Below are 14,321 nucleotides of genomic sequence, written 5' to 3'. Positions count from 1 at the left end.
AAAAAAATTACAAGTTTCAAAATACCATATATATTATAATTCCCACCTCTAATTAGGATTTCAAGTGATTTTTTCCTCTTTATGGTTTTTATATTATTTGGACTTTCTATACGTGACCTGTCTTTTAAAAACAGACAAAACAATAGGTACATTTTCATTTGAAAAAAGAGGTGAGGTGTTTGGCAAATTCTGGGTGTAAAAAGGGGCACCTCTATCTATTGGGAACTTCAACTCCTCCACTGTGGTCTCAGAACAAACAGTCTGGTGGAAAAGGTGGTCAAGGGACTATTCAGTGCTTAATGCTGAAGGCTCAGTTCAGTACATTCTGCAGATAATTCAAACTGCAAGATAGCCTATATTTCTGATATTTAATATATTCTACATGATGGTGGTTTCCTTTGGCTAGACAATATAAAATGCAGTAAGATGAAAACATTTTCAGAAATCCTTTCCAAATACAATAAACTGATAAATTAACAAAGTAAAAATGATTACCTATCTCCCTTTGGTTTTCTTTTCTGTAGTGTCTTCCCTTTGGGTCTTCTTTCACTTCCTAAACAGGGGCTCCCACCAGGTCCTGTTACCCGTATTGACTCAAGGCCTTTGGAAGATTTTTTAAATGTGAATTCCACTGGTTCTCCTTCTTTTAGGCTTCTAAATCCTTCCATGAATAGTTTGCTCTGTAAAGAGCAGAAGAGGGTGGGGGAGAAAAAGAGAGATCAAAATTATCATTGCTTTATAAATTATCTCTATAATTTTAACAAAGAAAGATACTCTGTCATGCATTACAAAAGTATAAAGTCTTAAATTCAGTCAAACATACACCATTTTAAAGTTTCTTTTTGCAATACTGGCAGTGGGAGAAAAAAAATTTTAAGGCAATTTGGCAATACTTAGAAAAATTTAAATGTGCATATTCTTTGTCCCAGCAATTCCACAATTAATAATTCTACTACAGACATACACAAAGGCTCAAAATGATACCATGGCACTGATTGGTAAAAAATTACATCTATCTGAATGTCTACCAATGGGAAACTGATTAAATAAATTATTAATATAATAGCACCATATAACATTATTAAGCCATTAAGAGAAGTTTTATTAGTTCTACATATTCTAATGTAGAAAGATAAGCATGTAATATTGTTGAGTTAAAAAAAAAAAGTTAAGGAACTGTGTCTACCATAATCCTATCTATGTAAAATTTTCATTTTGTTTATTTATTTTTGATATGGGACTCACTATGTTGCCCAAGCTGGTCTTGAACTTCTGGGATTTTCTAGCCTCAGCCTTCTGAGTAGCTGAGATAACAGGCACATGCAGAGTCCAGCTAAAGTTTTTAAAAGATATATGTTTATTATATAGAGATGTGGTCTGAAACAACAGACACTAAAGAGTCGTTTTCTCCAGTCCCGTTCTAGAAAGGTAGCAAAGTTTTCTGGTATATACATTACTGCGTCGTTTGAGCTTTTTATAATTTGAAAGGAAATAAGATTTCATGTTTGAAAGATAGCTGATTTTTTGTAAAAATAACTGTTCACCAATTACAAAATTGTTGATTTTGGTTTCAAGTATTATTTGGCTCTTTCAATTCTCTTTTCATCAAAGTCAATGTGCCAACTCAAAATATACTAAAAATAATTCAATCAGTAGTTTTATTTATTTTTTCAAACCCCTCTGTGTACATTTTACAGATCTAATTTAGAATATCATGTAGTTTTTAAAGACTCTCCTGAATTGGTGGGGCAACAGAAATAAAACATATGATGGTAGAAGTCTTTAGTTCAAGTCCAGTTCTTTAAATAAACTGCTATATTGCTTTGAATAAGCCATTTGCTGTCATTTCTGTTTATTTGTAAATTCAAAAGATTTGAGTTCTGAGTAACAAGACCACGAGAAAAAGGTTTTGTGGTCAAGTAAGTTTGTAAAACACTGTATGTTGTTTCTCTGTGAGAGACTCATATTAGCATATTAAAGTCTCAGGAATGTTCTCACCTCCCCAACTCCCACAAAACTAAAAATCTTTCTTAACTCAGCAGTTTCCTGACCTAATTGATCCCAGAGCCCCTTCTTTAAGTACAGATGACGAACATACTTAGAGAAATACCAGACCAGAAAATCTTCACTTCTCCAAGTCCATGACTCTAAAGGCAGCTAAATAATTACATGTAACCAAATTATTACATAGAATAAATAAAAACAAAACTTCAAAAGTTCATTGCAAAAGGAGACCATTCATTGTGAAAGCAAGACAGCCCATGAAAACAGGGTTATTAACCTGCTTCTAGTGCAGGTCACCTGACATAGTGAAATCTTTCATGTGGAAGTCTGCAATTTGGCAGCACCTTTTCTGCTCTCTGATGAAATGTTGGGGGGAAAAAAATCACAACTGCCTACATTCTTTAAAATAACAAAGTATTATTATTAAAGCTATTTTAACATTTCTAAAGCATCTTCTCATTTTTTTCATAAGCTTTCTCCTCACTAATTATAAATAGTTTTTTGCTTTCATTTCCTTTCTCCCTCTCCACTAAGAAGGTACAGATTATTTCTCTTTTACGGATGAAACGGAGCATAGTTCAGCTACTGAAATTATGAGAACAAAGAAACAGCATTTTTTATTAGAGCTATCATGTTCATATGTTTTGTTTTGGCAACAAAAACTCTATCACTGGGCTAAGTGCGGCAGCTGACACCTGTAATCCCAGCACTTTGGGAGGCCAAGGCGGGCAGATCACCTGAGGTCAGGAGTTCAAGACCAGCCTGGCCAACGTGGCAAAACCCCGTCTCTACTAAAAAAAAATACAAAAAATTAGCCGGACGTGGTGGCGCTCGCCTGTAATCCCAGCTACTTGGGAGGCTGAGGCAGAAGAATCAGTTGAACCTGGGAGGCGGAGGTTGCAGTGAGCAGGGATCAAGATCGTGTCACTATACTCCAGCCTGGGCGATGGAGCAAGACCCTGTCTCAAAAAAACTCTATCACTTATCTCCTCATAGCTCTTAGTGCACTTTTCGTAGGAGTTGGTGCATAGTTCCTAGTGAACCCAATTAAGCTGGTATACTTTCACTTAATTTAATTTTCTGTTATTATGATTTTTGATAGGTATCTTATAAGTGAACTGCTTTTCCAAATCTAAAGTAAAATTCCAGCTCTTACAAACCAATAAATTCTAGCTGTTCTTCATGATATTCTGAAAGAATACTTTAAAAAGTTCTATCATATATGTCCCCCTCCCCAAATTAGTCCATAAGGCAATTTAGTTTCACAATACTTGGCAAAAAAAAAATATATATATATATATACACACATATATATATATCTCCATAAGAAACTATAATGGCTTTGCAAGAAAAAGACAAGAATTCACAGAGAATACTTTGTCTTTGCTATTATACCAAAACAGCTGCTACATAGGTGGGAAAGATTGTTGAAAGGTAAGGAATTAGCTCCCTATATTTGTTCCCCCAAAAATAAACTTATCCCCTTAACTTGCCAATTTTTATTGAAGGTTTCTCCATTTTTCCAATTACACTGGTTCCAATGCTTACTTTTACCCAAACCATTTATGGAATCTTGTTTATTTTTGCTTCCTATCTCTCCTCTCTCATCTGCCCCACCCACTTCATTGGATTGCTATCACCCTACTTCAGGTCTTAACTATTGCTGGGATTCAGAAAACAATACAACAAAAAAAGAAAACTTTAGAAGCAGAAGTTTTTCTCTGACCTTCTCCAGTCTTCCTGTTTCTCAGTCTCATTTCCCCGCAAGGCTAGCCATAGAAACTGGAATCCCTCTTCCCCAAGGTAGGTTACAGAACCAGAACCCCTTTTCCCCAAAGCCAGCCATAAAACCTAAAAACATTACTCTAATTCCATCCCCACCCGGACCTTTCTGTGCAAAAACTGACCTACCTTGTTTGACTCTAACTGACCAACCCTTGTTTGGGTTGGGTCCTGCCCATACCCAAAAGGCAGGAATGCATGCTCAGAGAGGCCAAGAAAAATCTAGACAGACAGACCTTGTTGGGTTTCCCTACTCAGTCTGTTAGCATTAGATCATACATAATCTTTTTGTCCAATTATATTTTTTTACAGCTGTCTATACTGTTAAACATATGCCTAAAAATGTACAATTTCCCCTGAATTTTTGAATCTTCATTCTGGAGGCTCCTGTGTCATGGTAAAACTATGATCAAATAAACTTGTAAGCCTTTTCTCCTATTAATCTGCCTCTTGTCAGTAATTTTTAGTGAATCTGCAGAAGGCAAAGGGAAAGTTTACACTATCTTCTACCAAGATAAGTGTAATAGTTTCTTCATTGGCATCTCAGCATCACAACTGCTCGTTACTCTACATCATCTTCCATTCCTGCACATTCTCTCTCAATAAATCTTAGCCTGTTAGTCCCTTGTCTCAAAAATCTACAATTCTGCTCTTAGGTTGTACGTGAGATCCTTCATAATCTTACCTTACTTACATTTTCCACTTCATTTCCCATTACTCTAAAACACAATCCCTCCATTAGTAAAACTGGATAACTTATATTTCTCTGAATATTTTCTCATTTCTGTATTCCATCTTATTCTGGTCAGGGATGTACTCTCCTAGTCATGGCTTTCTATTAAAATCTTACTTGGTAAGACCTCAACAGCAAGGCAAAAATAGACAAAAAAGACTTAAACTAAAAAGCTTCCTTCTTCACAGCAAAAGAAATAATCAACAGAGTGAATGAACAGACACCCTGTGGAATGGGAGAAAATAATTGCAAATTAGTTATCTGACAGGTAGATTAATATCCAGAATATACAAGGAACTCAAACAACAACAAAAAATAGTGAGCAAAGAACATGAATAGACATTTTGCAAATAAGACATACAAATGGCCAACAGGTGTATGAAAAATGCTCAACATCACAACACTAATCATCAGAAAACCACAATGAAATATCATCTTACCACAGTCAGCATGGCTGTTATTAAAAAGATGTTAGCAAGGATGTGGGAAAAAGAGAGCTCATACACTGTTGGTAGAAATGCAAATTAGTACAACCTTTATAGAAAACAGCATGAAGATTTACCAAAGAACTAAAAATGGAATTACTATTTGATTTAGCAATCCCCCTACTGGGTATCGACCCAAAGGAAAAGAAATCAATATATCAAAGATAACCACACTTGCATGTTTTGCACAGCCCTATTCACAATAGCAGACATGGAATCAAACTATCAATGGATGAGTGGATAAAGAAAATGTGGTATATATATATACACAATGGATATTATTCCACCGTGAAAAAGAACAAAATCATGTCTTCTGCAGCAACATTAACGGACTGGAGGTCATTATCTTAAGTGAAAAAAGCCAGGCACAGAAAGTCAAATATCACATGTTCTCACTAATAAGTGGATGCTAAAAAATTTGTACACATGGATGTAAAGAGTGCAATGATAGGCCAGGCCCAGTGGCTCACGCCTGTAATCCCAGCACTTTGGGAGGCCGAGGTGGGCAGATCACGAGGTCAGGAAATCAAGACCATCCTGGCTAACACGGTGAAGCCCCATTTCTACTAAAAATACAAAAAAAAATTAGCCAGGCGTGGTGGCGGTCGTCTGTAGTCCCAGCTACTCGGGAAGCTGAGGCAAGAGAATGGCGTGAATCCGGGAGGAGTAGCTTGCAGTGAGCCGAGATCCCGCCACTGCACTCCAGCCTGGGCGACGGAGCGAGACTTTGTCTCCAAAAAAAAAAAAAAAAAAAAAAAGAGTGGAATGATAGACAATAGAGACTCAGAAGGGTAAGGGGTTGGGAGGGAGGTGGATGATGAGAATTCGATTTTTAAAATTCATTCTGGCACATATTTATTTAAGAATTATAAAAATATTGGCTTTCAGCCTGGGTGCAGCAGCTCATGCCTGTAATCCCAACACTTTGGGAGGCTGAGGGAGGTGGATTGCTTGAGCTCAGGAGTTCTAGGCCAGCCTGTGCAACATGGCGAAACCCCATCTCTACAAAGAAATACAAAAAATTAGCTGGGCATGGTGGCACACACTTGAGGTCCCAGCTACTAGGGAGGCTGCAGTGAGCTGAGGTCTCAATACTGCACCTCATGCTGTTTTCTATAACAGCCTGGGTGACAGAGACCCTGACTCGGGAAAAGAAAAAAAAAAATCCTTGCTGTATTTGCTTTCCTCTTCCCAATGAACCATTTAAAAAGGATTTTTAAATAATATTAACAGGGGCCAGGTACAGTGGCTGATGCCTGTAATCCCAACATTTTGGAAGGCTAAGGTAGAAGAATTGCTTGAACCGTGGTTAAGGCTGCACCTACCCGTGATTACGCCACTGCACTCCAACTTGGGCAACAGAGCAAGACCCATTCTCAAAAAAAAAAAAAAAAAAAGAATAACGGGAATAAGGAGTCAACTGAAAATAGTCCGAATGCTATGGTTTATTTGCCAGTTATTTTTACCCAGGGCTCCAGATAGTAATGGGTTACTTATCTCTCTTGACACAGGCTTTTTTCTCCAACTAGATTGGGAAGTGGCTACAGTTTAATAACTGATTCTCCTTAGAAATAAGAGTATTTTTTTCTCTAGGAGGCATAAACTGACTTCCAGTTCAAGATGGCAGACTGAACAGACCAAGTGAGGTGCCTCACGTTACTCTTTAAAAGCCATCAAAATGACAAACTAGTAAAAAGAAAGATTCACAATAAAGAAGAGAATGAGAGATGCATCAGCAGAAAACCAAATTCAATAAATTTCTACAAGTTTGAGTGCTGACTGATAACTGAGTTGAAGGAGCCACACCCAAGAAAATTAACAGAAGGAGCTGCAGCAGAAGTAGGAACCAAGATTCCTAACAGGACCCTGAGAAACTCTGCTTACACACCTGTATGATGAAGGGCAAGAATGAGCAATGCGCTTGAAAACAGGGAGGTTAATGAAAGGTTTGTGTAAGGACCAGATTCCCATTTCATTCTCACAAAACATTCCTACCTACACATGTGAAAATAGGCAAACACGGCCTTAAGGCAAATAATATGAGGCCCTTCTCTAAAGAGACTGAAGGAAATAGCCAGGCAAGCGGTAAAATATTGGATCCTGTGCATACACCCCTATTCATTCTGACAATGAGAAGACCACTGGTGTAAAAACTGGCTCTCTACCCACTGGACCTTAAATCATTCCTATCCCTCATTCATGTATCTGAAGGGTCAACCAAAAATCATAAAACATAAAGCATAATTAAGAAAGACCAGATGAGCGCGGTGGCTCACGCCTATAATCCCAACATTTTGGGAGGCTGAGGCGGGTGGATTGCCTAAGGTCAGGAGTTCAAGACCAGCCTGGCCAACATAGTGAAACCCCATCTCTACTAAAAACACAAAAAAATTAGCTGGGTGTGGTGGCAGGCGCTTATAATCCCAGCTACTAGGGAAGCTGAGGCAGGAGAATCACTTGAACCCGGGAGACAGAGGTTGCAGTGAGCCGAGGTCGTGCCACTGCACTCCAGCCTAGGCAACAAGAGCAAAACTCCATCTCAAAAAAAAAAAAAAAGAAAAGAAAGACCAAGATAAATGAGAGAACAAAAGAGATTTTATACACCATCTACTTAGTATATCCAGAGCTATTTGAGACAATATAACATCAATAAAAGATTTTAAACAACCAGAGAATTTAAAAAGCACTCTCAGAAAATTTTGAAATGACTAAGTGGCTTAGAAGTGAAAGATTAGAAAATGGAAGTGGAGGGGATGATATGGGAGGTGAGGAAGGAAGAAAGGAAGGAAGCAAATACATGAGACAAACACAAAAACAAATGAGAAATACAGAGGATGAATTCAAAAAGACAAATATTTAACTTTAACTTGATTTCCAGGGAAAGGGAATACATAAAATAGAGAAACAGAAAGAAAAATTATGAAATGAATAATACAAAGGAGGGGTCTATACCATACAGAAGCATTATAGAAGCTTTACGCGTGAGGTGTATTTTTGACTGCATGGAGAGACAGTGAGATTCTAATGGAGATTGAAGACAGCAGTCCAAACTGAGCTAATGGTACCATATACTTGTGCAGCAGGAATAGTTAATACAATGTTTGAGGATGGCAAGGAGAGTAGTTTAAGTGTATCATTGTGAAGTGAGAGACCAAAAATGAGGTTGTAAAATGCAAGCTAGAGTCATATCATGGAATTTTATTTTATTTTTTTTAAGAGGCAGGGTCTCACTCTTTGCCCAGGCTGTAGTGCAGTAGCGTAATCACAGCTCACCGTAGTCTTGACCTCCTGGACTCAAGCAATCCTCCTGCCTCAGCCTCTCAAGTAGCTAGGACCACAAGTGCGCCCTACCATGCTTGGCTACTTTTAAAATTTTTTTGTAGAGACGGAGTCTCACTATGTTGCCAAGACCAGTCTCACTAGGCTGGTCTTGAACTCTGGCTTCAAGCAATCCTCCTGCCTCAGCCTCCCAAAGTGTTGGGATTACACGCATAAGGTAGCATATTCAGCCAATGGAAATTTTTGATTGACATCTTAAGCACTTTATTATGTCTAACACAAATATTTCTTTCTAAAATTATTTCTCTATTTTCAAATTTCAACTTCTTTATTTGAGATTTAGGGGGTACCTGTGCAGATCTGTCACATGGGTATACTGCATGATGCTGAGGTTTAGGGTATGATTGATCCCGTCACCCAGGTAATGAGCATAGTACCCAACAGTTAGTTTTTCAACCCTTGCCCCCCTCCCTCCCCTCCTTCTCTAGTAGTCCCCAGTGTCTATTGCTGCCATATTTAAGTCCATGAGAACCCATGTTTAGCTCCTACTTGTAAGTCAGAACATGCAATATTTGGTTTTCTGCTCCCTCATTAATTTGCTTAGAATAATGGCCTCCAGCTACAAAAACTGAAAAAACACCCAGAGCCCCAGTTTCCTTGTCTGTAAACTAGGGATAATATATTTCAGGAATACAAAATATCTCATAAGGTTATTGTTGGATCCCAAATAAATGTACAATGCCTAGAACAATGCTCAGTACATTGACTAGTAGTTCAATAAACACTTTAAACTATTTTTATAAGTATCCAGTCTGCTTCCCTATCTGCTGACACAGAGATGGAAGAGGTGGGAGAAGACAAACATGTATGGAGAATCTATTCAGTAACAGGTACTGTGCTGAATGCTTTCACCTGCTATCTCATATGCTCAACCCACCCTTACCCCTCACCCATACTTGGCAAATATCTGTATATTACTGAGTTTCAGTTTAAACATTACCTCATCTTCAAAGCCTTTATGATATTCTTAAGCAAATACAGGTACTCCTTTTCCAGTGCTCCAATTATGTATGGTATATATCACCATTATAACACATGATACTACATTATAATGTGTCTGTTATCTTTCTTTTTTTTTTTTTTTTTTTGAGACAGGGTCTTGATTTGTCACTCAGGCTGGAGTGCAGCAGCACAATCTTGGCTCACTCCAACCTCTACCACTCAGGCTCAAGGGCTCCTCTCACTTCAGGCTCCCAAGTTGCTGGGACCACAGGTGTGTACCACCACACCCAGCTGGTTTTTTTTTTTTTTTTTTTTTTTTTTCCATCACAGATGCGGTCTTGCCAAGTTGCTCACGCTGGTCTTGAACTACTGAGCTCAAGCGATCCACCCAACTCAGCCTCGCGAAGGGCTAGGATTACAGGCATGAGCCACCGCGCTCCACCAATGTGTCTGTTTTCTTATAAAGCTACTAACTTCTTGAAAGGAAATATCATAATTTTTCATTTACATGCCTAAAACCATCCCTGAAACACAGCAGGTGTTCATCAGCATATATTTGAAGCAGAGAGGGAAAATCAGGATGGTGGGGAACAAGGGAAAGAGGGAGGGAGGCAGAATAAAGTAGCTGTGACTTTTTCTCACTTAGATGAGGACATCAAGAGTCCCCAAGGTCCTATCTGATGAGAGGCAGAACCAGGACTCAAAGCCAGATCATTTGACATAAAAAGCCCTTGTCTATCATAATGCTTAATATAACATTCTCTGGAATATTTCAAATGTCCCTCAACAACATAATCACAATATTAAAGTTTAGAATCTTGAAACTACATGCCACAGGTAGGCCACCCTACTCAACCCATGCTCACCTTTTATCCTTTAATTTTCTAAACTTTTAAAAATTTACTATAAAACTTCTTAGCTGACACAATGAATCATAAGAAATGGGTGCTTTTATGATAGAGTATTTTGTTTTACTGCTCCTCTTTGAAAATAAGAGGTACTTAATAGATGATGGCTGAAGAAACTTTTAAAATCCCTATCAAATCTATACTTCTATGGTATTAATGTGGCACTGTTGAAATAATACTATATTTCAAGTAGATCTTACTTATAAAAATATCTCTGATTTTACATGGAGTGGCAGAATAGTACATCTATGTACACTATCTAATTTAAGGATGTATACTATAAGCCTAGAACACTTTTTCATTATACTCCCCATAGTAAGCTTTGTTCCCTATTTTCCTCTCCATGTGAAATTTTAATAACACAAATATACTGAATATTTACTTATGTACTGTAGCTCTTTGGAAGACTACAAACCACTACAGTATCTGGCATGGTATTGCCTCTACAAGAACTAATTTTCATTTCTTTGTTGTGATATCATGCTCTGAGAATGCATGTCCTCAACCACTTAAAAATGCAAATGTGTAACTGAAAAGCCAGTGGATAAATTAAAATGGAATTTTAAAAATATCATATTAACACAGACAGCAGCAGAAAGACATAAAAAAGTTACCAAAGAAATGAGATAAACAGAAGAATATAAAAATGGTAGATCTAAATCCAACTATATGAACAGTTACATTAGGTGTTAAATTAGGATTTAACACTCCAACCAAAATGCAGAGATTTATCAAATTGATAAAAAAGCAAGACCCGACTATTTGCTGTCTACATCTACAAAAGAGCCACTTTAACTATAAAGATATATAAAAATAAAAAATCAGAGCACAGACAAAGACAACCATGTAAACAATAATAAGGCTACAGCTGTGTTATATTACTAAAAGTAGACTTTAAGATAAAGAGTATTATCAAAAATAAAGAAGGACATTTCATAACGGAATTTTTCAGAACTCATTAAGAAGGCATAACAATCATAAATGTGTATGTGCCCAGTAACAGAGCTTTGAGATGCACAAATCGAGAACTGACAGAATTATAAAGAGAATTAGACAAATTCCAAGCATAGCTGGAGATTTTTTTTATAAGCCACCCTCTACAGTTAACAGAACAACTGGGGGAAAAATTCATTTAAGACACGTTAGCTACTAAAAAACACCATCAAGCAATTTAACCTATTTGAGATTCATTTGTTCTCTGATCAAAAGAGAAATAGAAACTATAATGATAAATAAAAAGATAATTATAAATATTTGTAATTACACAGTATATTTTTAATTGACCTGATAATGCAAAAAAAAAATTACAGGAAATTTTAAAATTTTTAAACCAAATGATAATAAAAACACAACATATCAAAATTTGTGGGATGCAGCTAAAACCATTTATGAGGGAAATAGATTTAAGTACTTTATTTATTTATCTATTTTTTAAAAAGGCCAGGTACAGTGGCCTACATCTATAATCCAACACTCTGGGAAGCCCAGGCAGGAAGACTGCTTGAGGCCAGGTGTTCATGACCGCCTGGGAAACACAGTAAAACCCTGTCTCTATAAAAAAAAATTTAAGGCCGGGTGCAGTGGCTCACGCCTGTAATTCCAGCATTCAGGAAGCTGAGGTGGGCAGATCACCTGAGGTCAGGAGTTCAAGACAAGCCTGGCCAACATGGTGAAACCCCATCTCTACTAAAAATATAACAAAAATTAGCCAGGCGTGGTGGTGGGTGCCTGTAATCCCAGCTACGCAGGAGGCTGAGGCAGGATAATTGCTTGAACCTGGGAAACGGAGGTTACAGTGAGCCGAGATCACGCCACTGCACTCCAGCCTGGGCGACAAGAGTGAAACTCCGTCTCAAAAAATAAAATATTTTTTAAATTGGCTAGGCATAGTGGCACATGCCTGTATTCCCAGATACCTGGGAGGCTGAAGTGGGAGAATCACTTGAGCCTAAGAGGTTGAGGCTGTAGTAAGCTGTGATTGTGCCACTGTATTCCAGCCTGGGCAACAGAGTGAGATCCTGTCTTAAAAAAAATAATAAAATAGGTTTCAAAGAACATCATAGGGTTTCAAACTAAGAAGCTACAGAAAGTGCAAAGGAAACTCAAAGTTGGTAGAAGAAAATAATAGGAACATAAATCAATAAAACAGGGTAAAAAACAATAGAGAAAAGTAAAGACAGCTAAAAGTCAGTGCTTTCAACAAAATTGATAAACTCTTAGGTAGAAACACAAAAGAAAAATAAAGAACACAAATTATCAAAATCAGGAATCAAAGAGGGCCTGTCACCACCAATCCTGCAGACATTAAAAGGAGAGCAAAGAAATATTACAAATAAATGATTGCAATAAAATTGACAACGTAGATCATCTCTAGGAACAAAAGGTCGCTTAAAAAATAGATCAGATTAAGTTGCATAAATTCTTTTTTATTAAGGCTAACAAAATGTAAACTTTTTTTTTTTTTTGAGACAGGGTCTCACTGCCATGGCCCAGGCTGAAGTGCAGTGGTGTGACCACAGCTCACTGCAGCCTCAACTTCCTGGTAATCCTCCCACCTCAATCTCGAGTAGCTGAGACAACAGGCACATGCCACCACACCGGGCTTATTTTTTGTAGAGACAGGGTTTTGCCATGTTGTCCAGGTTGGTCTCGAACTCCTGGGCTCAAGCAATCCTCCTGCCTCGACCTCCCAAAGTGCTGGGATTATAGGTATGAGCCACTGCACTTGGCCAGAACGTAACTTGATTTTTAAAATAAGCAAATGACTTGAATTGATATGCCTACTAAAAAAAAGATACATAAATAGAAAATAAGCACGAGTAATCAACATCATTAGGCTTCAAAAAAATGGGAATTAAAACCACAATGCAGCCGGGTGCAGTGGCTCACACCTGTAATCCCAGCAGTTTGGGAGGCAGAGGCAGGCGGATCACCTGAGTTCAGGAGTTCGCGACCAGCCTGACCAACATGGAGAAACTCCATCTCTACTAAAAATACAAAATTAGCCAGGTTTGGTGGCACACGCCTGTAATCCCAGCTACTCGGGAGGCTGAGGCAGGAGAATCGAACATGGGAGGCGGAGGTTGCAGTGAGCTGAGATTGCGCCATTGCACCCCAGCCTGGGTAACAAGAGCAAAACTCCATCTCAAAACACAAACAAAAAAACCACAATGCAATACACAGCCACTAGAATGGCTTAAAAGTTGGTGAGGATGTGTAACTACTAAAATTCTTATATACTGCTGGTAGGAATATAAAATGGTAGATCTACTTTGGAAAAAGTTTGGCAATCTCCTATAGAATTAAACATATACCTGCCCAATGACCCCAGCTTCCACGGCTAGGCTTTTATACAAGAGAAATTAAAACACATGTTCACACAAAGACTTATGTGCAAATGTATATTAGGGGTTTATCCATAATAGCCCACAACTGAAAACAGTGTAGATATCCTTCAATGATAGAACAGATAAACAACTTTTGCTATGTACAATACTACTGAGCAATAAAAAGGAATGAATCACTGGGATACACATCATAACAGTTGTCAAAAACTGTGAAGGGTTTTTGGTTTTACCTGAAGTACAAGCTAGCAAATAAATTAGCCTGCCAAAATTTCACAGGTGGTAGAATGCATGATACTACAGGGTCAGAAACAAAGGATAGGGTTTTTGTTTGTTTTTGTTTTTGTTTTTTTTTTTTTTTTGGAGATGGAGTCTTGCTCTGTCACCCAAGCTGGAGTGCAATGGTGTGATCTCGGCTCACTGCAACCTCCACCTCCCGGGTTCAAGCGATTCTCCTGCCTCAGCCTCCTGAGTAGCTGGGATTACAGGCAACCCGCCACCATGCCCAGCTAATTTTTGTATTTTTTAGTAGACAGGGTTTTGCCATGTTGTCCAGGTTGGTCTCGAACTCCTGGGCTCAAGCAATCCACCCGCCTCGGCCTCCCAAAGTGCTGGGATTACAGGTGTGAGCCACCGTACCCAGCCCAAGGTCAGTTTGTTTTATTTTTTGTTTGAGACGGAGTCTTGCTCTGTCACCCAGGCTGAAGTACAGCGGCGCAATCTCGGCTCACTGCAACCTCTGCCTCCTGGGTTCAAGCAATTCTCCTGCCTCAGCCTCCCGAGT

At 38.3% G+C, this 14,321-nt stretch overlaps 1 protein-coding gene across 7 annotated transcripts in view; it reads right to left on the bottom strand.

Annotated features, from left to right (window-relative positions):
* LIN28B (lin-28 homolog B) overlaps positions 1-14,321 on the bottom strand; it is a 141,076-nt gene that overhangs the window by 56,685 nt on the left and 70,070 nt on the right. For all 7 annotated transcript variants that reach the window (XM_024249173.3, XM_054557924.2, XM_024249175.3 and 4 more), the window contains one exon: positions 496-680. In XM_024249173.3, coding sequence (XP_024104941.1) covers positions 496-680 — 185 coding nt within the window. The remainder of the gene's footprint in view (positions 1-495; positions 681-14,321) is intronic.

The sequence above is a fragment of the Pongo abelii genome, chromosome 5 (assembly GCF_028885655.2).
Source record: "Pongo abelii isolate AG06213 chromosome 5, NHGRI_mPonAbe1-v2.0_pri, whole genome shotgun sequence".
Taxonomy (NCBI): domain Eukaryota; kingdom Metazoa; phylum Chordata; class Mammalia; order Primates; family Hominidae; genus Pongo; species Pongo abelii.
The sequence above is the reverse complement of the archived record's forward strand: the minus strand, read 5'-3'. Positions and strand labels throughout refer to the sequence as shown.